This window comes from Ambystoma mexicanum, chromosome 12, assembly GCF_040938575.1.
Source record: "Ambystoma mexicanum isolate Mex_15411 chromosome 12, UKY_AmexF1_1, whole genome shotgun sequence".
NCBI classification, from domain to species: domain Eukaryota; kingdom Metazoa; phylum Chordata; class Amphibia; order Caudata; family Ambystomatidae; genus Ambystoma; species Ambystoma mexicanum.
The window spans coordinates 351,256,538-351,282,246 of NC_090936.1; the positions used below are offsets into that span (position 1 = coordinate 351,256,538).

General features: G+C 44.7%; 1 protein-coding gene across 9 annotated transcripts in view; it reads right to left on the reverse strand.

The window, feature by feature from the left end:
* Window positions 1-25,709, reverse strand: part of ITPR2 (inositol 1,4,5-trisphosphate receptor type 2) — a 4,412,221-nt gene that overhangs the window by 171,298 nt on the left and 4,215,214 nt on the right. For all 9 annotated transcript variants that reach the window (XM_069628470.1, XM_069628469.1, XM_069628465.1 and 6 more), the window contains one exon: window positions 17,836-18,001. In XM_069628470.1, coding sequence (XP_069484571.1) covers window positions 17,836-18,001 — 166 coding nt within the window. The remainder of the gene's footprint in view (window positions 1-17,835; window positions 18,002-25,709) is intronic.

Genomic DNA, 25,709 nt, shown 5'->3' on the forward strand with positions numbered 1-25,709 from the left:
CTAACCTTCAGTTGTGATTCTTCTTGGTCTTCTACAAGAAGATTTGGCAGAGGAGCATACATTTGCGTCGTTGTCAGGATGAAGACAATAAATGTACTTGAGGTGCCGGTCCTCGTCAAAGATGTTGTTCCGGCCGAGGCTTTCACAGGCCCTCAAGAGGCTTTTCTTCGTGGTATCAGCCATGGTCGAGGTGTCGAGATGTAGGCCGAAGCCTGGGCCTGTTCACGCCATGGGTTGAAGATCCAACAGTGGATTGAAGATTTTTCACCGACAATGGGTCCCGGCTGCCGGTAGTCGCTGCGTGATGGCTGATGAAGAAGAGATGGAAGATTTCTTCAGAAAATAGCATAAAACCTACCATTTTCGAGGGGCGAAGCACAAGGACTCCCAACACTAGAAACATGTGGTAAAATCTGAAGATGGCCACCAGGAGTGGACGAGTGTCATTGGCTGGGGGCAGTATGACCCAAAGGACACTGATAGGAGATGAGTAGCTTACCTTGAAGCTGAATAGCTTTCTTTTTACCAAGGATTTCCAGCCTGACCATGGGGAATAGATTTTCAAAGACTGATACATAGATTTCCCAGAGTCTCTACCTGGGTCACTCTCAGGATCAGAATAGTCCAATGTCTTCCTCCTCTGTATCGTTTACCATATGTCCACTTGGTGTCATGAACCGTCGTCTACGTCCTTTCTGGACCTCCTGGTCCCTGACTCGCAGGGGATTGCATACAGTTATCCTTCCAACATGGCCGCCCGGAACAGAATACTCCGGATCAGTCTATGCGTTCCACGCTGCTCATCCTAGACTTGTGACAGATTGAGACGCTTTAAGAACGATACAGATTCAGAGATGGAAGCCGCCGTAAAGACCTCATGCGAGGCATGCAGGAATTAACAACGGAGGTACAGAACCTCAAGGCAGAGAACGCAGCATTAAAGCAGCTAGTTCTATCACGTGATTCCGTAACCAAAGAAAATGTAATATTGGGTGGAATAGTGGACAAGTATGACGGTTCTTCCAAGACTCTCCGCGCCTTCCTTGATTCGTGTTTAGTTCACTTCACCTTCAAGCCCTACTACTTCTCCACTCCTAGAGCAAAGGTGGGCTTTATGATTTCACACCTCACTGGAAATGCATTGACTTGGGCAACCCCCCTAGTCAATACAAGTGACGCTCTCCTGGATGACTATGATGGCTTTGTGAGAGCCCTTAAGGAAATGTTTGATCGCCCAGAGCAGGTGTATAGTGCTCAAGAGAGACTACTCAAGTTTCAACAAGGCTCCCAGGATATGCTCACCTATGTTACTCGTTTCAAACAACTTGTGAAAGAAGCAGACTGGTCTCCAGAAGCTAGTTTTACACTCTTCCGAAGGGGGCTGAACGAAGAAATAAAAGATGAGCTCGCTAGGGTGGCCCGCCCAAGCTCCTTCCAGGCTCTTATGGATCTATCCTTACAGATAGATTTCCGACTCCAAGAAAGAAGAGCAGAGAAGAGGAAGTCTAAGACAAGTCTCTAAAAGACCATCACGGAACATGCCCCTAGAGCAGAGTCAACTGTTCCTTCTAACCCGGACCTAGAACCTATTCAACTAGGAGCCTTTCGTGGACCCATTACCCCTCAGGAAAGGATGCGACAAATCCATACTGGTCTATGCATGTTTTGCGCCTCCGATAAACATCTTGTGAGAGAATGTCCCATTGCTCCTCCCGATCCTAGATGGAGCACAGTGTCGAGAGAGAGATGTTTGCTCCACATAAATTCCATCCTTGAACTCTCCTGGACAAAATAACCTTGTGGTTCTGCAGGCCCTACTATCGCCTTCCAAGACAGAATCCTACCCCATCCTGGCATTAGTTGACTGCGGAGCTATGGGCGTATTTCTAGATCAAGATTGGGTCACTGCTCATAACATTCCACATGAAAGCCGAGTTACAATGCAACTAGTAGAGGCAATTGATGGAAGGCCTCTTTCCTCAGGACCCATTACCCTTCAGACTAAAGAGATTCTACTTTCTATTAATCACCATCAAGAGAGAATCAAATGTGACCTTATTAAATCAGCCCATTATCCGATGGTTCTTGGGATGCCCTGGCTGCAGAGGCACAATCCTTACATCAACTGGGCAGCCGGCTCACTGTTTCTTGGACCTAAATTTTGTATGGCCCACTGCCTATCCCTGGATACCTTACCAAAGCCTTCTAGAGACTTTCAAGAGAACCAACAAAGTCCAGTCACTGTTTCTAACATCATCCAGATTGCCAGGGCCTTCCAAGCCTTTTCTGATGTTTTTTCGACTGCGATAGTCCAAGCTCTCCCTCCTCACAGGTCAGAGGATTGTGCCATCGATACCGAACCCACAGCTGTGAATCCTTTCGGCAGAATGTTTATATTATCTGAACCTGAAAAGAAGGCTCTCCGAGAATACATGGATACTTACCTGGAAAATGGCACCATACGCCCGTCCAAATCTCCAGCGGGTGCTTCATTGTTCTTCGTTCCAAAGAAAGATACCAAAGAACTCAGACCATGTCTGGACTACCGTGGTCTAAATCAGTGCACTCTCAAGAACCGTTATCCTCTACCCCACATCTCGGATATCCTGAAAGCAGTCAGAGGTGCAGTAATCTTCACAAAATTAGACCTAAGGGGTGCTTACCATCTCATTCGTATAAAGGAAGGTGACGAATGGAAAACAGCCTTTAGGACTCCCTTTGGCCATTTTGAATATCTGGTCATGCCCTTTGGACTTGCTAATGCCCCAGCAGTTTTTCAACGTTTCATGGATAGGGTGTTCTCGGACATGCTGTTCCTCTTCGTTATCATCTACCTGGATGACATCTTGATCTACTCCAAGGACCTTCTAAGGCATGAAGAGCATGTTAAGGCAGTCTTACAATGATTACGTAAACACAAACTCCTAGCTAAACCCGAGAAATGCCTGTTTCACGTCACTTCTGCTCATTACCTAGGATTTGTCCTTAGTCCAGAAGGAATCGGAATGGATCCTTCAAAGGTAAAAGCCATACTATCTTGGCCGGCTCCCACATCCGTGAAACAGATTCAATCTTTCCTGGGACTTGCCAATTTTTACCCAAAGTTTATACCATCCCTCTCTGAAATTGTTCAACTGATCATTGCTCTCTTGAAGAAAGATGCTCCATTTCTCTGGTCTACAGATCAAGACAAGGCATTCCAACGATTAAAGACAGAGTTTACTCAAGCCCCCATCCTGGCTCAACCCGATATTAACCGACCATTCCTAGTGGAGACGGATGCATCCAATTACACCATAGGAGCAGTACTAAAACAGGAATTTCAGGACAAATTGGAGCACCCCATTTCTTACCTTTCACAAACCCTGACGCCCAGTGAGACTCATTATTCCGTATTGGAAAAGGAACTGCTAGCCATCCGCCAAGCCTTCACAGAATGGCAACACCTACTCCTGGGAGCTAGGCATCCAGTCCAGGTCCGTACGGACCATCGGAATCTTGAAGTTCTACAATCTTTGGAGTGTAGGAACAGTCGTCAGGCCCGTTGGGCCTTCTTCTTTGCCCAGTACCAGTTCCACATCCATCATGTCCCTGGATCACAAAACATAATTGCTGATGCCCTTTCCAGACGTCCTAACTATGAAAACTCTGAGGATCGGACCTTTCCAAAGATGTTTCCTCACACGATCTTTGTTGCCCAAGCACTCACCCTCCTGGAGAATATCCAAGGCCAAACTCGACTTTCGGACCTCTGGAAGGAGCACGAGAGAAATAACAGATGGAATCTCACAGCTAAGGACGGGTATCTATTCAAAGATAATTACCTAGTCATTCCCACTCCTGGACTGAGACAAAGGATTACAAGTCTATGTCATGATACCTTACATTCGGGACATCGTGGGATAACCAACACACTCCATCTAGTACAAAGACAGTTTTGGTGGCCCAAGATGAAGGATGATATTAGGATCCATGTCCAAACATGCGCAGTTTGCAATCAGAACAAACACGATAATAAGAAGCCAGCCGGACTCCTACTCCAACCAGCAATACCAACAAGACCTTGGGAAGTCATCGCCACTGATTTTATCGTGGAATTACCACCGTCTAGAGGCTACACAACAATCATGGTGACTATTGATTTCTTTACTCATATGGCTCATTTTACACCCTTATCCAAACTACCTTCCTCATCAGACCTTGCCGGAATTTTCCTGGAACACATATTCCGACTTCATGGGTTGCCTTCCAAGATCATTTCAGACCGAGGACCTCAGTAATTATCTCAGTTTTGGAAGAAACATTGTCATATTCTGGGAATCCAACGTGCCCTATCCTCTGGCTACCATCCACAAACCAATGGAGCCACGGAGCGTGTGAACCAGACTCTCGAACAATATCTACGATGTTTTGCCACCAAAGTTCAGGACGATTGGTCACTCTTAATACCTATGGCTGAATTCCCCTATAACAATTCAGATCATTCAGCTATCAAGACCAGTCCCTTCTTCTGTAGCCAAGGATTCCATCCATCAGTCCTACCCTCCGTACTCCCACATCCTACTCCAGTACCTGCAGTAGACTCCTGGATCGAAAACCTCATCACAATACATAAGGAGGTTAAGGAATACCTAGAACGGGCCAGAGAAGATGTCAAACGATATGCTGACTCTAAAAGAAGACCTGGACCTTCCTATTCAGTAGGGGATAAGGTTTGGTTATCCTCGAAGCTCCTTCCTCGACACCTGCGCCCCAATAAACTGGCTCCCAGATATTACGGTCCCTTTTCCATACAAGAAATCATCAACCCAGTGGCCTTTCAACTTCGGTTACCTGAATCTTGAAAAATAATCCATCCAGTCTTTCACACTTCTCTGTTAAAACCATACATTCAGTCATCCCGAACAGCTCCTAGATCTACCCCTGTTATTGTAAATGATCAACTGGAATACAAGGTTTCCAGGATTTGTGACTCAAGATGTCGACGGGGTCAACTACAATATCTGGTTGAGTGGAAAGGGTACCCCTCCAGTGAGCGTACCTGGGAACCTGTGTCAAACATGAATGGTCCCAGATTGGTTCGACGATTTCATCTGATCCATCCGGGCAAACCCAGAGGAGCTGGTTTCCAGAGGAGGCTTACTGTCATGAACCGTCGTCTACGTCTTTTCTGGACCTCCTGGTCCCTGACTCGCAGGGGATTGCATGCAGTTATCCTTCCAACATGGCCGCCCGGAACAGAATACTCCGGATCAGTCTATGCGTTCCACGCTGCTCATCCTATAAAAAAGACATGCCCCCGCGGCTCTGCGCGTCTCAACGCTACCGCTAGCTGTAGTCGGACGTGCTTAGCCAGAGTTCGATCGGGGCTCTCGCTTGATTCCTTGTTCCCAGTCCCTTGAATTCCCTCCTGTTCCCTTTCCTCCCCAATCTCCTGGAAAACCTTCCGTGCTCGATTCACGGTCTTCCGTGCCTCCGAGCGTACCTTAATTACTTCCTGGAATTACCCTGGACTTGTAGAATGCTCCTGGAAACTGAACCGTTACTCTCACGCTGGACGCCGAAGACCGGCGTTCGGGACTATACAAATCCCGGACCGTAAAGAAGAAGAAATCCCAGAAGGTTGCAAGTACACAACAGAAACAGGTGAGAAGGGGAGAGACTTGTGACACTTGGTCTTTAAGGTGAAATTCCAGTTTCTTTACATGGGTCGCTGTTGCAGCTGAGCTCCTCTCAGGAGTTGGGTTTGGATAGATATTTCAACATGGAACAAAGCTTACACCAAACAAGAGATTACAACTGAAGCTTTTTGGGATTCTCCTGTGGGTCTGGAGTTGTTCCCGTCCCAGGGGGCCTGATATATTTTCCCAGCAATTCCACTTGCCTTTTCTCCTCGTTGCCTCCACACATGCTCATTCATAGGTGGCCTTCCCTGATCACCTTCTTAGTTCCCATTGCTATCCTAACCTCTAGTAAATCCACCTAAAAGCATTGCCACATGCTCATTCTCCCTCCCCTCCAACTCATGCACCCTATGGACTTGGGTTGTATGTATCCTTATTTGCCCTTTTTGCTTGCCCCAACCACAATCTCTTTAGCTTTCTTCATCCTCCTCCTCAGCTCTTCTTACCACCACCTGCTCAGTTTTTTTCAGCCTCTCTTCTCCATCGATCGTCTCATCAACTCCTCCTCCTCCTCAACTCATCTCACAACCTTCACCTCAGCTCTTCTCACCATGGTATATAACTCTTTTATTCTTACCACCTTCTCCTCAGCTATTCCTTCTCCTCCTCACAACCGCCCCCTTAGCTCTTCTCCAAACTCCAGCCTTCGGCCTCCTCTTAGCCTCTCCAGTCTCTTGTCTGCAACAATCTCCAAAGCTCCAATCTCCTAAAAATGCTCACACTGAATGGTTTTCCTGCACCCCTTCATACACCCATTAGGCTGCTAGTTGGGAGCCTGATGCTCGTATATCTTTCAGATGTATTAACCATACTATGAGTGAATTGATAAGGCCACTCAGGCTTGAAGTTACAAGTCTGTGACCTGTGTTCATATGGTGACGGCCCTATAGTGCAGACCTGTGGATCCGGCTATTATTTACTAGGTCTGCTTGGGAGCAGAGACACAACAATGTGTACAGGAACTACAAGCCAGAATGAAGTGATTGTTATCCCACCAACACCTCTCGATAATCAGAAACCCAGAGAGAGTATCTTTGAGACTGCGAGTGATGGAGATGGTATCCCGAACCATGTAAACTTTATAAGGAACCGCTCACATTTTTGGAAATTTGGAGAAGACTGTCCTGATAGCTTTTTAGTTTTACCCAGTAATGTCTCAGTGTGCTGAATTCAATCCCTTTTTACCAAACAATTCTGTTCAGCAGCTTTGTGGATCCCACTCAGCTATATTGTACCCCTGAAAAGGGCAGGTCTTCCTGGAGATCCCAAGTGACAAGCCCCTAACGCCTGAAAGCGGCATGGCTACAAGATTCTCTCCACAGCACCCTCAAGCCAAGCATTAAACTGCTTGGGCGGGCACCCCCCCTCCCCTTGGCAACCCCAACATCTGCCCTCCTGTTTATCAGGGGAATTTATTTTGGTTTACAAATTACATTTTCGTTAACATGTAACAAACATACAAACTCTGTATTTGGCATAAAAGCAGGAATCTTTGCCAGGAACTATGCAGACTGCGACAGGGTCTGAGGCTTAACCCTAAAGGGGAGTGGGGCACAACCCATCTCAACCTAGGGCAGTTGGCCTACCAAGGGTTTCACCAGAACCAGTCCTGCTACAGAGGCAGGGTGAGGGAGTCAGAATGGCCCCAGTTTCTGCCCCCTCTATATGTGCCTTGTTACATGTGTAAGGTACCATCAGCAATACTCAATGCCTGTTGGGTTTCTTTAAATCCATCTGTGACATGACCCCCCTCTCAAGATTGAAGGAAAGGCATCAAAGCTGTTTATCAGAAAATGTTCTTGCCTACTATAACACCACATTCCCTCATTTGTTAGCACCTAGCAACATTTAAAATGTAAGTGTTCACAATCTGCCAATAAGTTTACAAAAGATGCCATCACTAAATGTTACACTCGCCTGGTATCCACGGGGACGCCACCTAGCCCTGGTTGGATGATTTGCACTCTCGAACCCTCTCCCGGTCCCTTGGTAAGGACTCTGGTTAAAGATGGGTCTGCAATATAGGAGAGCTGGATTCAATACCAGATTGTCTTTATGTTTTCCCACCTCCCTTGGCCTCAACTCCTTCCTCCCCCTTGGGCCTTCTCCTCACCTTAATATTGTAAAAGGTGGATTCTCCGTCCTGTTCCTCGTGGAAGGGGCGCGTAGATGTGGGGGAGGTGAGCAGCGACCAAGTTACTTCACTGGTGCAAGCCCCCTGTGGGAATCCAGGCCTGCTGCGACTCCATAGGTTTGCTGCTTTACAGTCTTTATATGCGGTTCTTATGTTCGAATAATAATGTGTAGCTTCTTTCCTTTTAGGTATGGAAAGGTATTTTGGTGTTGTCATGCAGTCTGAAGATGAGCATGGGCCGGTAAGCGAAAGCGCGGTGTGCGGGATGCTGTCCGGTGAGTAATGCGCGATGCGCGGCGCTGTTTGGCCTTTTATATTGCTAACCTGTATCTTTTCTCTCCTTGCAGGTTGCGATGTTCCTCGCCGAGCGCCGTAATGTCCCAGCATGATAATGACCAGGAGATGAATACCCAGGTATGAATTATGTGGCTTTCTTCATTCGGCAGGAAACGTGAGTAAACGCTTACTAATGCTGTCTTTCTTTCTCCTCTTTCCAGGTTATGGTATTCCAGGATGCATGCGGTGTCGGATGATGGAGTTCGTACCTTCAGGTGAGTGGAACTGAAGTCAGCGATGGATTGAAGACAGGATACTGTTCCAGGTAAGTTTCGTAGTGTTCTTTCTCTCTCTGCAGGTCCTTGGTTTCAGGAAAGCTGGCATCAAAGAACTGGACATGGTGAGCGTTACGATGCCCACATCAGAATAACGCAAAGCATGTTCTGCTGTTTGGGTGTGGTTTAAATAGTCTCAAGTAAACTAGTCCAGGTAAAATAGTCCCAAGCCTGCCACACCCAAAGTAGTCCAGGTAAAGTAGTCCCAGGCTGTCACACCCAAAAGACTAGACCGCATAGCTCAGTTCCTTGTAACTGAGCTATGTGTGTGCCTCCATGTTGGCTGAACCCCCCCAAGTTAAATAGTCCCAAGTAAATAGTCCCATTCTAATGTTGGTCTTCATGATGGTTATGAGCCTGGCGCCAAAGGCGGCAGGGCTGACTCCAAGAGAGTCTTGGATGAGGTTTTAAGGCCTTTGACCTGGCCCTAACTGAAAGGCTGATTTGCCAGTGAGGGACAGGGGCAAGAGTCATGACAGCACTCCCCCCAAGGCCCCTCTCACGGTGGCACTTCTGCCTGGTCCTGGTTTGCCTGGGTAATTCTGATGGAACGTTTTAATTAAGCGAGGATGTATTCACTAGGTTCCCATGATCTGTCTAGAGGGTCGTATCCCTTCCAATCAACTAAGTAGTATAGTTTGGATCTGGTTTATTTTTAGTCTAGGATATCCTTTACTTCAAACTCTGGTTCTCCGTCAACTAATACTGGTTTTGGTGGTGTTGTAACCCGAGTACCGGGTTGTACAGTTTTCAGAATTGATACGTGAAACACAGGATGAATCTGCATAGTGGGTAGTAGGGCTAATTTAACTGCCACTGGATTTATTATGGATTCAATAGAATAAGGTCCAAGATATCGGGGATGAAAGGTCTGAGTCCCTTTTATGGGCACATATTTTGATGCTAACCAGACCTTGTCTCCAATTTCATAGTTGGGGGCTTTACTACAATGTTGGTAAGCAAATTTCTTTTGTCTGTTCTTAGCTTGGAGTAAATGTTCTGCTGCTTCTTTGAAGGCCTGGGAAATAGTCGTATGTAGTGTTTTAACCGCTGGCATTTTCAAAGGGGTTGGTTGATCCAATTCTGAAGTACGTGCATGTCTACCATATATAGTGTAGAAAGGGATTTGTCCAGTGCTGGTGTGTAATTAATTATTAAAGGCATATTCAGCCATCCATAACAAGTCCTTCCAATTTCTTTCCACTTGAGGTAACATGCAAACTAAGTATTGCTCAAGGGTTTGGTTTGTTCTTTCTGTTTGGCCATCTGTTTGAGGATGGTGACTTGTGGATAGTCGAATGTCAATTTGGGCCATTGAACAGCTTTTCCTCCAGAAGTTGGATACGAACTGACTACCTCGATCTGAGATCAAGACCGATGGAAAGCCATGTAGCCGTACGATTTTCTCCAGGAATACTTTTGCTAAATTGGATGCATTTGGAAGACCCTTAAAAGGAATAAAGTGTGCCATTTTAGAGAGCAAGTCTACAACTACTAAGATGGTGTTGAATCCTTGACTAGGAGGTAGATCTGTAATGAAATCAAGGGACAGTGTGTGCCATGGTGCAGGAGGAATTTCCAATGGTTGGAGAAGACCAGCTGGTTTCTGCTTTTGGGACTTGTTTTGTGCACACACACTGCAAGATTGGATAAATTGTATGATGTCTTTACGCCATGTAGGCCACCAATAGTTTCTTTTTACTTTAGCTAGAGTTTTGGCAATTCCAGGATGACCTTCAATGAGGGAGTTTTGATAACCCGAAATAACCTGCTCTTGTAAATCTTCACTTGGCAAGTATAGACGGTTCCTAAAATATGGTAACTGGTATTTAATGGTGTAATGTTTTCCTTGAGTACACCACTCTTGTGAGAAAGTGGGATCCATTAAGAGTTGGATCTTGTTTTGGAGTTCACCCTGTGTCAATGTTGTCGTAAGACCCAGGAGTTTGTCTTCTGGAATGATGGCTACTGGATCTGGAGTTATGTATACCTTTTCATCAACACCCATGTGGGACAAGGCGTCAGCCTTTCCGTTTCGGACTCCTGGCCGGTAGGTGATCACATAGACATATTCAGCGAAGAAAAGAACCCATCGCAGTTGACGGGATGATTGAGCGTTTGCTGTTTTTAGGTATTGCAGGTTTCGATGATCAGTTATGATCGTGACAGTATGTCTAGCACCAAGGAGATAGTGTCGCCATGCCTTGAAAGCTGATTTTATGGCCAAGAGTTCTTTGTCTGTGATAGCATAGTTGAGTCCGGGAGGTGAGAAATTTCGTAACCAGAAGGCCACAGGGTGTAACTGGCCAGTTCCTGGGTCCCTTTGTGAGAGAACAGCTCCCATAGCCATGCTAGAGGCATCTGTTTCAACTATATAAGGGAGGTATGGGCGAGGATGCCATAGAACTGGAGCAGAAGTGAATTTTTTCTTAAGTTCTTGAAAGGCCTTCTCTGCTTCTTCGGTCCAATGGAACTTTTTATTGGTTTTTCTCAATAGTGATGTAATTGGATGCACTATTTGGGAAAAATCTGGGATGAATCGGTGGTAAAAGTTTGCAAAGCCCAACATACTCTGGATTCCTTTAAATGAAGTTGGTGACGGCCAGTTAAGAATGGCATCTACCTTGTGCCTATCCATTCTGATACCTTTTGGTGTGAGGATAAAACCGAGGAACTCCACTTCGGTGACATGAAAAGAGCATTTTTCGAGTTTAGCATACAGTTTATGTTGGCAGAGTTTAGTAAGGACGGAGAGGACATGCCTGACATGGTCTTCTTTTGTAGCAGAATACACTAAGATGCCATCAATGTGAACCAGGGCGCAAACGTCGATTAACTCCCGCAAAACATTATTCATAAAGTACTGGAATGCAGCAGGAGTGTTGCAAAGTCCAAAAGGCATTACCTGGTATTTATACAAGCTGTATTTGGTACGAAAGGCGGTTTTCCATTCGTCTCCTTTCTTCACTCAAACAAGATGGTACGCCCCTTAAGGTCCAGTTTGGTATAGATTTGGGCTTCTTTGACTTGATCCAATAATTCAGGAATAAGGGGCAGTGGATAATGTTTTTTTTACTGTGATCTGGTTTAATGCGCGATAGTCGATGCAAGTCTTCCAATCTCCTCCCTTCTTTGGTACGAAGAATAAGGGACTGGCTGCCGGTGATTCATATGGGCGGATAAATACATTTGCCAGGTACTGATCAAGATAAGATTTCAAATGGAGGTTTTCTGGTTCAGTAAGTGCATAGATTCGACCACAAGGAATTTGCGCACCTAGTATGAGGTCGATCTGACAATCGTAGGGCCTGTGCGGTGGTAGAGTATTGGCTTGTTCTTTCTGGAACACGTCTTGAAAATCTTGGTATTCATTTGGTAGAGTACTAGTAACACCTAGTACAATCGCCACCGTACTGGAAGTAGCAGATGTACATAAGTCTGTTTTCCCCATTTCTTGGTAATAACAGTTGCAAGCACAATAGCACAATCATCGGAAAAGGCCAACTTCTTGGCACGCCAATCTATTAGAGGGTTGTGAGCTACCAACCATGGCATCCCTAAGATTAGTCGAAACTGAGGAGCTTTGATGAGATCGAATGCAATAGATTCTCGGTGTCCATCCTGGCACAGTAGGGTTAGTGCTGCTGTACATTGGATTACTCGTCTGGAAGCTATTTATGTCCCATCAACTGTAGTAACTTTCTCAGTAGTCGACTTAGAGCATAAGGGAAGCCCCATCACTGCTGCCAGATCTTGGTCTACATAATTCCCAACTGCTCCACTGTCTATGTATGCTTCGACAGCATGCATCCGAGACGGTTGTTGGTGATTGATCAAAATTACGGGTAATGCAAAGTGTGAGGTCTGTGGCTCATCCTTCTCGCTCGACAAGCAGACCTCTATGCTTGCCGGGCTTGGTAGTTTTCCGACTCCTTGTTATTATCTTCCTCCTCTGTGGCTCCAACAGTTCTCCTTGGTGGTTTCACTGGACATTCTTTGAGGAAGTGGCCTGATTTTCCGCAATATAAGCATAATTGCTGTTGCCTTCTCTTGTCTCTTGTTTTAGTTAAAGGGGGCCGTACACCTCTGATTTGCATGGGTTCTACCGTGTTTTCCAGTGTACGTGGAACATGATCCTTTGACCGGACATACACAGCTCGAGTGTTTAACCTTACCCGGTCCGCTTTTAGGTCTTGTAATCTGTGATCTAATTGCACCACAAGGTTGATGAATTCTCCACAGTCTTTAGGTGAGTTAGCCACTTGAGCAAGGACATCCTTTAGTTCCCCTCGTAGACCCCGATGAAATAGTGTGGTCCTTTTTTCCTCAGGCCACCCAACTTCAATGACTAGTCTGTTAAATGTGCTATATATGTAAGCAAGTCTTGACTTCCTTGACGGAGTGACAAAAGTTTGTTGTCTAATGCTTGGCCTTGGGTATGACGAGCAAAGAGTTTTTCCATTTCCATCTGGAAACCCCCAAAGTCATGTAACAACGGGTTATCCTGACTTACCAATGGTACCAACCAATCCGTAGCACTGCCACTCAGATATGACAAGACAAAAGCAATCCGCGCTTGGTCGTTAGGAAAAGCCCCAGGTCGACAAAGGAAATGAAGACGATACTGGTTCATGAATGTTGCGTACTTCTTGAGGTCCCCTGTAAATCATTCAGGTGGAGCTAAAGGAACTGCCTCAGGAAGGGTTATTTGTAATGGATTGGTGGAAGAAGTTGGTACAGGTGCTGGCGGAATGTTACCAGGCAATGGGGTCTGTCCTCCCTGTGATTGGAGCAATTTTCTACTTATTTCGTCGGTACGATCCTTAGTAACAATCGAATCCCTCCTAAGAGCGTTAGTTTCTTGCCTGGCTGAATGTACTTCAGTGCGTAATTGTCCCAACAACTGAACTAACTGGTCAGTCTCTGAAGTCTCCATGACGCTCAGGTGGATAATATTATTGAGGCTTTGCGTTCTGTTACGCTCACCTGGTATCCACGGGCACACCACCCAGCCCTGGTTGGATGATTTGCACTCTCGAACCCTCTCCCGGTCCCTTGGTAAGGCCTCTGGTTAAAGATGGGTCTGCAATATAGGAGAGCTGGATTCAATACCAGATTGTCTTTATGTGTTCCCACCTCCCTTGACCTCAACTCCTTCCTCCCCCTTGGGCCTTCTCCTCACCTTAATATTGTAAAAGGTGGATTCTCTGTCCTGCTCCTCGTGGCAGGGGCGCGTAGATGTGGGGGGCGAGCAGTGACCAAGTTACTTCACTGGTGCAAGCCCCCTTGTGGGAATCCAGGCCTGCTGCGACTCCGTAGGTTTGCTGTTTTACAGTCTACATATGCAGTTCTTATGTTCCTTTTAGTTCGAATAATAAGGTCTTGCTTCTTTCCTTTTAGGTATGGAAAGGTATTTTGGTGTTGTCATGCAGTTTAAAGATGAGCATGGGCCGGTAGGTGAAAGCGCGGTGCGCGATGCTGTCCGGTGAGTAATGCGTAATGCACGGCACTGTTTGCATTTTATATTGCTAACCTGTGTCTTTTCTATCCTTGCAGGTTGCGATGTTCCTCGCCGAGCGCCGTACTGTTCCAGCAATGATACTGACCAGGAGATGACTACCCAGGTAAGAATTGTGTGGCTTTCTTCATTCGGGAGGAAACGTGAGTAAACGCTTACTAATGCTGTCTTTCTTTCTCTTCTTTCCAGGTTATTGTATTCCAGGATGCATACAGTGCCGGATGACGGAGTTCATACCTTCAGGTGAGTGGATCTGAAGTCAGCGATGAGTGGAACTGAATTCAGGTATGGATTGAAGACAGGATACTGTTCCAGGTAAGTTTCTTAGTGTTCTTTCTCCCTCTGCAGGTCCTTGGTTTCAGGAAAGCTGGCATCAAAGAACTGAATACGGTGAGCGTTACGCTGCCCACAGCAGAATAACGCAAAGCATGTTTTGCTGTTTGGGTGTGGTTTAAATAGTCTCAGGTAAAGTAGTCCAGGTACAATAGTCCCAGGCCTGCCACACCCAAAGTAGTCCAGGTAAAGTAGTCACAGGCCTGCCACACCCAAAAGTCTAGCCTGCATAGCCCAGTTCCTTGTAACTGAGCTATGTGTGTGCCTCCATGTTGGCTGAACACCCCCCCCCCACCAAGTTAAATAGTCCCAAGTAAATAGTCCCATTCTAATGTTGGTCTTCATGATGGTTATGAGCCTGGCGCCAAAGGCGCCAGGACTGATTCCAAGAGAGTCTTGGATGAGGTTTTAAGGCCTTTGACCTGGCCCTAACTGGAAGGCTGATTTGCCAGTGAGGGCCAGGGGTAAGGGTCATGACACTAAATTCATGAAAATCTCTGCAAGACTTTCATGATGCTCCCAGATAGGAATCTCGGGCCTATTCTGTTTGTCTAAATCCTGTGAGAAACAGGACCTGCACAACGTTAAAAAACCTAGAGCAAAATACCTGTTTTATTGACCCCTATTCAGATATCTGCCATTGAAAAGGACAGAGTCAACCCTGATGAGCTGCTTTTAACTCTCCACGCTTATGACACTGTGGAACGCCTCATCCTTATAACATCAGGTCAGATTAGCTGAAAAGCCATGTGCTGTTTTCTGTCCTTCCGATCATATTCCATCCACTGCATCAAATTGGGATCCTTTTTGTGCCCTTTTTAATATCTCCTCCTGGAGCCACAAATGTCTCCTTCGTTCCCTATCATTTTTAAAGTCTACAAGGTCCCTCTTGTGTCTTCAATAGTAAACTGGATACTGAATGCATGCCGAATTCCTCATCTGGATAAAGCTAAACTGGTTCTTTCACAATGCCATAAAGACTGTGGCGGGGAAGGACAATGCAACGCAACTGCCTACAACTGGTCCCGCTTCTATGGGCCCTGATCTCATAATGTCTCCAACAGTCTGGAATCGTATGATCTCTGTCAACAAAGATCTATCATTTCTTTCACACATTGATAACATTGGGACAGTAACTTTCACCATTCCTGCCAGATGTTACCCTGTCTGATTTGGCAACAATACACAGCCATAATGCTGAAACTTGTCATCTCCCATTTTAAGGTCTTCTAACCATAATGATGGCTAAGCTCTGAAGAAAGTAAACTTCTTCTGCCCAGATACTCCGTGTGCTGAAAACAGCACTGACTGTATCACTGAAACTCTTTGTCATTCACACTGGAAACCAATCCAGATTTGCTATGTTTAGAGAGCGTTAGCAGAGATGCGTTCTACTGAAGTCCTCTTTGTCATTCAGACTACAAATGTATTTACATTTGAGTTTCTTTATCGACCTAAGAGAGAGATACCACCGTTGTATGCATTTTATTTAAGCAAGGTGTGTTTGAATAGCAAATCCTGAACTCTGTTAAGAAACACATTAGCATTAAAAAGAATCTAGATCCAATGAATGTAACAGATGTTAGATCACAGCTGTTAGAATTGCTAGCTCCTATTGACAAAGCATTTCAGAGTTTTCTATGGGGGGCTGGTAAACGGCCTAGGATTCCTAAATATATTCTGCCATGTCCTGTGAAGGATGGGGAGTTTGGTTATCCGAATTTGCAGAAATATTGTATGGGCTTTCTATTGAAAAAGTCCAATTCGTACTTTTCTACTGTCCATGATTATGTTCCCAATTGGAATATTATTGAGAATTCCCAGTTTCTGCCTTATGCCCTTAAGGATATGTATACTTTGTTGAAAGTACCGTTTTCGGTGAAGAAGTTGCCTACAATGTGTGCAACTAGGAAGGCGATATTGCGCTTTATTGAACTTACTGGAGGTAATGCTCGGTTGCATTATGATGCTTCTTTATGGCATAATGCATGTTTGCAGATGGCAAACAAAACCTTATTCTGGAAAAGCTGGATTACTAGGGGCATTCTCCGTATTTGTGATGTGTGGTTGGACGGTTATATGATTCCCTTTGACCAATTGAGGACGTCTTTTGGGATTGGTGCTAGAGAAAGGAGTCGCTATAATGCTTTGAATGCGCTACTGACTGAACGGACAGGAATTTTGGACGGTGGGGTCATGGAAGAGAGGCCCTCCATATGCGAACTTCTCCGTTCGGCTTCATATGGGGTCTCGACGTACATGGGTTTAATGCCACCGGATGAGGCGGATCTTAGGGCTTGGGATCGACTCCACCTGTCCTGGACGGCTGAAGTTGGTGAGGTTATCCCTGTTAACGAGTGGAATTATTTGCTTCGGGTGGGGGTGAAAGCGAAGATGGATTTGCAGTTGAGATATATTAGACAGAGGGTCCTCTATAGGTTATATTGGACTCCGACTAGGATGGCAAGGCTGGGCCTTTCGGACTCTGATTCGTGTTGGGGTTGTGGTGGGGGTTCTTTGATGCATATGTTGTGGTTGTGCTCGAGAGTTTCTGATTTTTGGTCCACTGTTTTGGACAGGTTGGATCTTGTGTTGGAGGAGACACTTCCGCGTACGTTCCTTTCGACCATATTACTGTCCAACAAGGGGAGAGGGGATAGGGCTAGGAAAGATGCGGACTGGATTAACAGAGGTGTGGTTTTGGCAATGAAACAGATATTGCGAGTTTGGAAGTCTAGGAAGAAACCTGGTGTGGAGGAATGGCTTTTTGAGATGCAAGTCTTGTCGAAATATGATAGAGTTATGTTTATTGGTCAAGGACGGGAGGGGAGTTATCGTCGGATTTGGGGGCCTTTTAATGACCTGTATGGTTGACTGTGTGGATTCCGGGTTTGATGTTCAGTTCTTTGAGTGGGGGGTGGTGATGGACTGTTTGGATGTGTGTTTTTATGTTGTTTGTCTTTGTGGCTGTGTGTCGTGAATCTTTTCTAGTATTTGCAATTGTTGTTTTATGGTCATTATGGAGGTCCATACTGTTAGACAATTTTGGTCTTCAATTATACTGTTATGTATTTTGCGATTTGTGCCATTTGCTAAGATATTTTGTTGTTGTATTGGATCTTGTTCTCTAAAATGTTAAATAGTTTTTTTTAAAAAAGAATTGCAACCACATTCATTTCAGGCAAGTGGCAATTGCTGTCTGAGATGATAGCTTTATCAAAAGACAGGTCTTCCTGGTGTATTCTCTACCATGAAACCAGAACCTGGCTATTCCAAACATTTTGTTAGAAATCTTACTGATCTTTGGAAAATTATTTTGCTCTACAAGCTTTTAGCACCAGGTCCATTAAAACATGTCCTTCACTATTTATTCGAGCAATGTTGTACAACTAAATTTACAGAGATTGTCCACACATCCCCACAAAATGTTCAATGCACTGGGAAGAAGTTAGCTTGAGGTTTATGCTCGTATTCATCCTTCCATTAGAATCTACCCATCCATGCAACACACTTTTGTTTCATGTAAAGGTCCTTCCAAATAACTGCAATACCTACCACATATGAAACAAGTTGTCTTCAAAACCTCTTCTTTTTTCTGCTTTTCACTTCTGAGATCAGCAAAAGTATCAATGATGACTCCAAAAATGAGATTCAGCACAATGATGATGACAATAAAATAGAACAGAAGATCGTACACAACTCGAGCAGCAAACAACGGCTCCTAGAACAAAAGCAATAGCACATCAGTAGGAAAAAATAGAGCATAGGAACTAAAATTGGTGTCTCTTTGGTGCAACATTGGAATTTTTTTAAATTCATTTTGTTAAAGCCATAGACAAAACAAGAATAAATACAATCAATGTAAAATATATTCAACAAAATGCTGCACATTAATCACATAATTAATTCAACTTTTCTGCCCAGCCATTTCAGTTCAAGCAGGATCAGAGTTCTCAAACCAGAATTTCACTCCAGGAGATCCAGAATTTAGTGAAATGATAGAGTAATACAAAATCATTGCCCTCCAGAAACCTTGTCAACTGACACTCTTGCCATTTATTTTGGGGTTGCCCCTGAGAACGCTTGGCATTTCTTTACGATTCTCTAGATTCGAGCTGGTTCTTGACAACAGTTTTACAAATGGCCTCATATTAATTTTTGTGGCCATTGTTCAAAATAATAAAAAAAACAGACAAAGTGGTCACACAAGAGAAAATTATGATTTAAATAAAATTCAGTAGACTCATGTGTGGACAAAGGGTATAAGCTCAGGTCAGTATAGTTTATCTAAACATATTTTATTAACATCATATTATACTAATACATACTGTGACTAGTCTTAATGAATTACGGATGAGACGAATCTGAGACTAGTCTACTACTTATGCACTTTAGCATTTTATCACTTATTTCTATATGGTGATGTTCAAGGCGATATGTGTTCACCAATAGATGTTATATTGCTATTTTAGGTAGGACTTGATTTGGATATTTTGTAGAAATGTTCAGATCCTTATATACATTTTATTTGTAATTACGTCTATGATATTAATAAAATATGTTTAGATAAACTATACTGACCTGAGCTCATCCCCTCCTTCCACACATGTGAGTCTATTGAATTTAATTTAAATCATAATTTTCTCTTGTGTGACCACTTTGTCTGTTTTTTTTTTATCTTTAATGCTCCCCACGTCCATGATTAAGGGGAAACCCATCCTTTTCTTTCATTGTTCAAAATAATACCAAGTAGAAAAAGTGCTGGTGCATTAGTCTGAGAAAAACCCAATTTAATGTAACACAGCCATGGAATGTTCCTTAATTATGTACTTAGTAAGGGCTACCTTAGGGTGAGCCCAAATACGCAACCAGTGGAGAAGTGGGGCCAAACGCCATTCATCTTCAAGAAATCCAGCACCCAATTCCGCGTGAACTGCACAATTTGGTGCAGAGCTAGAAAGACCCAATAACCTTTTAAAAAATGTATTCTCTATGATTCAGAACTTTGTCATGTTCACATGACCCCATAACAAGGCACCATAGTTAATCGCTGCCTTTGTCCGGTTATCATAGACTTTAAGCATCATTTGAAGGGGGTGGCCCTGACACAGTGCCATGAAATGAGAGACACCCCCTAGAGATTAGCTCATCAGTGCTTTTTGCTTATTGACATGGGCTTTTCCTGTCATAGTTGAAGAGAAGCGCATACCTAAATAATCAAATTCATAAACCCTGAGCATGACTGCCCCATTATTCAACATTTTATTAATTTTTATGACTTTTTTCCATCGGGCACATGCCATGGCGGCAGATTTTACTGAGTTGACCTTTAAATTCATGTCGGTCATGAACTGGGTATACACTTTAATAACCTTTTGGAGTACATTTGGGGTACGGCTATTGAAACGGCATGATTAGAATAGGGAAAGCCCTATTTCCTAATCTGGAATAATCCGCTTGAAGTCTAAAAGGGCTTTGTATAAACCATGAATGTAAAGCACTGCGAAGATGGCTGAGCCTAAAGGGATTCATCAAGAGAGTAGGTGGTGATTCGATTGAGGGACTAAGGGAAATTTACAAGACATCAATTGTCCCATGTATCCTATATGGGCTCCAGACCATCCCGGAAAAAAGTATGCGGGTTGGCTTGACAGCTTGATAGGGATGATCCTTAGGTCACTCCTGGGATTGCCTATGCCGGTCCCCATGGAGGCAATAAGAATGGAGTTGGGACTCACTTCATTACATACCTTGAGAAAAGTGAGGTGCTGTAAACTCTATCTAAGTATGAAGAATGCAGCAGAGTTATCGGGGTCTACTAGAATACTATCTGTAATCGAGGCTCACTTGCGCTTTCGTAAAAGATGACTGGGCTGCGAGAGATCTTAGAAAACATTGTGTTGGCCTCTTTTGACAATGAGGACATCAGAAATCATGCATATAAACCCAAGGTTTGTGGGATAGAGTTAGATCTATGGACTATCGTCACACAAAAAATCACTATGGCAAATTTGCAACCCAGTGCTTTGAATATGGGCAGCTGCGCAGCTATTTCATTAAGTTGTGTCCCCTCCCACTAAGGCGATTTATTCTGTATTTGATGTTAAATATCCTACCTGTGTTGGAATATATTGGTGCATGGTAGGGGTCTCCAGAGGAATGAGACTGTGCAGGCTGTGTATGATTAGCGTTGAGACCACTTGACATGTTCTAACTGCATGTAAGAAGCTCACCGGTCTGTATACAAAGGGGTGTGCACGTTTTTGTTCATCATCTGGATCAATTGAATCTGACCAGTTCTGGTCTATAATTATGACAGCGGAATCATTGGTTGTTACGGAAGCAACCACTCAGGTTTGGGAGAAGCTTCAGCCCTGTTTATTACGCAGGTCTGTTGTATAATCGATGCAACCACCAAATTAACTTGATTTCCTTACGGGGTGATAGAGCTCTGTTTTATTATGTATGAATAATATTAAGTTTTTCTTGTGATGCTGAATTTTAGGAGACTTGGTTGACTTTGAAAAAAACTTTTAATGACATTTTATTAATTGTATTCTTCTTTTGTTGTGTATGTAAAAGGCTTGTTTTTCTTTTTTTTAGGGCCGCGGCCGGGAAATGGGGAACCAAAAGCTCGCTAGGTCCACTGACCCCAATCTGGGGCAATCCGGGTTTCTCCCCTGGCCTTTGCAACCGCAGCTTCGCCAAGTGGAAAGAGGGTGGTCTCTACAAGATCTCAGACTTTCTGGAGGAGGGTCAGCCCCTCTCGTTTGAGGACTGCAAAGTGAGGTTTAACATCCCTGAAGAGGAAAGGTTCTGCTACTCACAGATTCGCCACTGGAGCTCTCAGCGCATCTTCAAAGAATGAAGCTCGAGGGATCTAACACCCCTAGAACTCACACTGACATCCTCCCCTCCCAGGGGCAAGATATCCACTCTCTACAAACTCTTGGAAAAGACCAACCCAGAGTCGAAAGAAAGATACATGTTGAACTGGGAGAGGGACCTGGGGCGCCCCCTGGAGCCAGAAGCATGGAGCAGAATATGGTCTAGGCTTCATAAAAGCTTCCAATGCTTTACCAACAGGGAAGGCGGATATAAGGTGTGTTACAGGTATTACATCACGCCATCTCAACTGTTCAAATCAAGCTCATCACCGAACTGCTGGAGAGGCTGCCCGCAAGAAGGATTGCTGTTCCATCTCCTATGGGACTGCCCTAAAGCAGCACACTACTCGAAAGGGGTACTGAACCACGGCCAGGCAATCACGGGCCTCAGCATCCCGTGGGACCCCGGAATCATCCTGCTGGGGGACACGGGGGACAGGGACTTGCCGCTGTCAGGGAACGAGGCCCGCTTGTGCACACAATTGTTAACATTAGCCAAGATAGCCCTCACCCGTCTTTGGAAGCACCCTGAGGGCCCCTCTCTTCCACTATGGTGGGCCAAGTGTTGGGACATCGTCATAGTGGAAAAGATTACAGCACTCAATTCCTCCCGAAACCCCTGGGCCCCTTTCATGGCCTACTCAGAACGCTATCCAGCTCTCACGCAAAAGCCCCCAACCGCCCATTGGCTAGACTGAACTATAAGCTGGCGCACTTTCCCAAAATAAAGCTTCTATCTGCTGGTCTTCAGATCCCAAGGCCAAATAACGCAATGAACGAGCTTTGTGATAACTTATGATTTCTTCCTTTTTTTTTTTTCTCTCTTAACACTGCAATGAATTGTGCCATTTTGAGCCTTTGCCAATACTGATGTCTACTGTTAATTGTTGTTTCTTTGGTTGATAATAAATCAAATATACATGTTGGAAATAAAGGCTTGTTTTTTATAGCCATAGGCATTGATCAAAAATAAATAATAATAATGTAAAGGGTGAATAAAAACAGGGGCCAATATGCAGCCCTGGTACACTCCCAGCTTTACGGCAAAATAGTGTGCATTGTCCCCACTCACGATACCGCACACATGTTCGATTATTCCTGTGTACTTTCTGGAGCACAGTCAACAGTTCCACAGGACAGTCCATGGACCTGAGCACCATCCACAATTTGTCCCTATTAATTGTACCAAAAGCAGTGCTCAGGTCCATGAATGCAAGAAATATTGGCTCCTTTTTGATGTATACCAATTGTGCCACCAGCACATACAGGGTGAGAGCTTGATCCCCTGCACCCAAACACGGTCTAAAACCAAACTGGATATTTGAAAGTATAGAATTTGTTAGAATCCAGTCTTCCAAATGCGCCAACACTACACTCCCAAAAATGTTGAACTTTGTGCCCAATAGGGATATTGACCTATAAGCTACTGGGCTGGCACAATCTCCCTTTTCAAAAGTAGGAACGATGATAGCTAATTTCAATGACAGGGGTATAACACCACACTTCAACATTGCATTAAAGCTAGCTGTTAATAATGGAGCCCGCAATTCAAGAAAATCTTGAAAAAAGGTCTGCAGGGACAGCAACCTGGACCCGGGCCCGATTGTGTGCTTGATTAGGGATAGCCAAAACCACCTCTTTCAGGGAAAAGTTTAGTGCCAATTAAGGGCCTATCATTTCCAATGGCTCTGTTAACCCATGATATAAATTGGGAAAATGGTCAACCAAGACCCCAGCTTCAACAGTCGTTTCTGACCCTGGAGGATGTGGATTCAACAACATTTTCCCATGGCTGCTCATCAAGCTCTATCTTAGGTCTCTCCACGGATGCCTTGCATTTAGCTCTTGTCTGAACTTTGTCAATTTGAGTTGTTCCAACAGCTCTTAAAGTAGAGAGAAGTGCCCTCTTGATCAATTTTCAATCTTCATTAAACCAACCTCTATATCAGGACTTCTTCCCAGCATAGTCTTGTTGGAAAATACCCAATATTCACATCCTCAAGGATGGATATAATGAAAGGCATAGTTGGGGCCAACACTTTGTGATGGATTCTGGTACTGTCTGTTTTGGCCCATTTTATCTTTCTCTTGCAGACAAGGTTGACATCCAGCTGGAAAATATGGTTCATAAAATTTGCGAGTATGCTGCTCTGCTGCCAAGTGATGCTCAGACAAATTGGAAAATGTACAATGATTGCTACAGGGTTCACTCATATCCTTAAATTCCTCAATCATGTGCCAGTGTCTGGCAGTTATACAAAAATAATCAATAGTCGAAATGTCATGATGGTTCCTAAAAGTTGCCCACCCCGCTATGTCTGGTTGTACACATCCATTCAATGAGCGCAAGCACCATTCAAATAAGCCACAAGCAAAATAATAGCCCATTAGCAAACATACGTGTATCCTGCATCTTGAATTCATCATATAGTCCCTCAGGAAGCCCATTGCAAGCTTAGCATTAAAATCACCCTCTAAAAACAAAGGGGTGTTAGTGTCCAACTGGTAGCTCACTTTTTCATCCAAAAAGTCCCTAAATTGGAGCAATGTATTTTGTTCCAATTTATGAGGGCTATTATAGAAATGAAAAATTGCAAGACTATCACCCTTACTCAGGGTTAACCTAATCAGTTGGGCATAATTCATTTTGGTGTCCATGACCTTGATACTACAATCCAAGGATACCGTGGCCATAATCATGAAGCCTCCAGAACAACACCCTCTATTGTTCTTGAAAGCTGCCGTAAAGATAGTCTTGCTGTAGGACAGCATTAAATTGTTTTAGACAGATCACAGTATCAGGATTCTGAAATTTAGACTTGGATCCCACAATATTCCAAGAAAGAAAGACAGTTGTATCCATATGTTGGAGCCTGCATCCAATACTGGAAACCTCCACAAAGATTGAGACTGGGGCTCTTTTCATCATGGGCCCAGGGGAGTGAGACGGCCCCCGCAACCCTCCATGGCCTGCTATTTGGGGAAAAAAAGCCTGTGCCACCCAGGAACCGGCCCTACTCGCAGCAGCTTCCTCATGCCAGCCACCTCCCTCTCCCTCCCTCCGCCCGCCTCCCAGCCCCTAGCGTGTCCCTGATTGGTGCTTTCATAATGTTGCGCTCGGTGTACAGACCGCAGCGAACTCCTGGCTGCTCTTTTCATCATGGGCCCAGGTGAGTGAGACTGCCCCCGCAACCCTCCATGGCCTGCTATTTGGGAGAAAAAATCCTGCGCCATCCAGGAACCGGCCCTACTCGCCGCAGCTTCCTCATGCCAGCCACCTCCTCTCCCTCCCTCCAACCCACCCACCTTCCCTGATTGGCAAGTCTGCATGATCATAACTGACCTTCCCAGGGCAGACCTCTGCCCGGCACCCCCTGCGGCTAAGGGCGGCTCCTTCATAGGCGGCTCCAAGATGTGTCTGCCGATGTCAGCAGGGGAAGCCAGAGAAGCCAGCAGTCAAAAGACACCAACAAAAACTTTGAGTGTGGCATGGGTGAGGAGTAGAGCAATTACTCTACTCCAGAAAACCCCTGCCACTCTATTTTACCTCCCAATAACATAGGCTGCCACAGTCTCACACCAGGTATACTCGGAAAGATTTGTGACTACCAGACTGAACCTATTCATGACAGAATTGTAGAAATAGTCTTCCATTACATACTAACTTACCTATCAATGTCACCTAGCACCGGACCTAGGTGAAACGTTAATGTCAGCATGTCCACACCTAGATAGAGCTGTGAATATTGGCATGCCCACACTTAGATAGAATTGTGAATATTAGCATGTCCACACTTAGATAGAATTGTGAATATTAGCCTGCATCGCATCTAGATAGGACTTTGAATATTAGCATGTCCACCCTTAGATAGACTTGTGAATATTAGCATGTCCACACTTAGGTAGAATTGTGACTTTTAGCCTGCGTCGCATCTAGATAGGACTTTGAATGTTAACATGCCCGCACCTAGGTGAAACCTGAAGAATAGCCTATGCCACACTTGAAAGGTGAACATTAGCTTGCGTCGCATCTAGATAGGATTTTGATTGAAGGATAGCATACCCGCACCTAGATGAAACCTGAATGTTAGCATGTCCCACACTTAGAGTTCCAAACATTAGCCTGTGCCGCATCTAGATAGGACTGTGAAGGTCAACAAGTGCTACACTTAGACAAAACTGTGAATGTTAGCATGCAAAAGATCAGGTAACCCACTAACCAATATAAGCTCAAACTCTGCATACTTATCTCACTCAAAAAACTCACACAACCACCTCTCGCACAACAAGCCGCACGCACTTCACAACACTGCAACAACAAATAAGCCGGAGCAACAGCACACGCGGACTGACACCGATCCAATTCCCGCACCAAAGCTCAGCACCCCGTGTTTACCGAGTTGAAGCTGCCAACAGAACACCACTCCTCCCACTATCCTACTCCCTCTTCACCTTACTAACCCATCCCACCTTAGCATTTACAGATCTGCCAGAGCGCCTGGGGACCAATTCCATTGGTGACGTTGCGCGGTACAAATATCT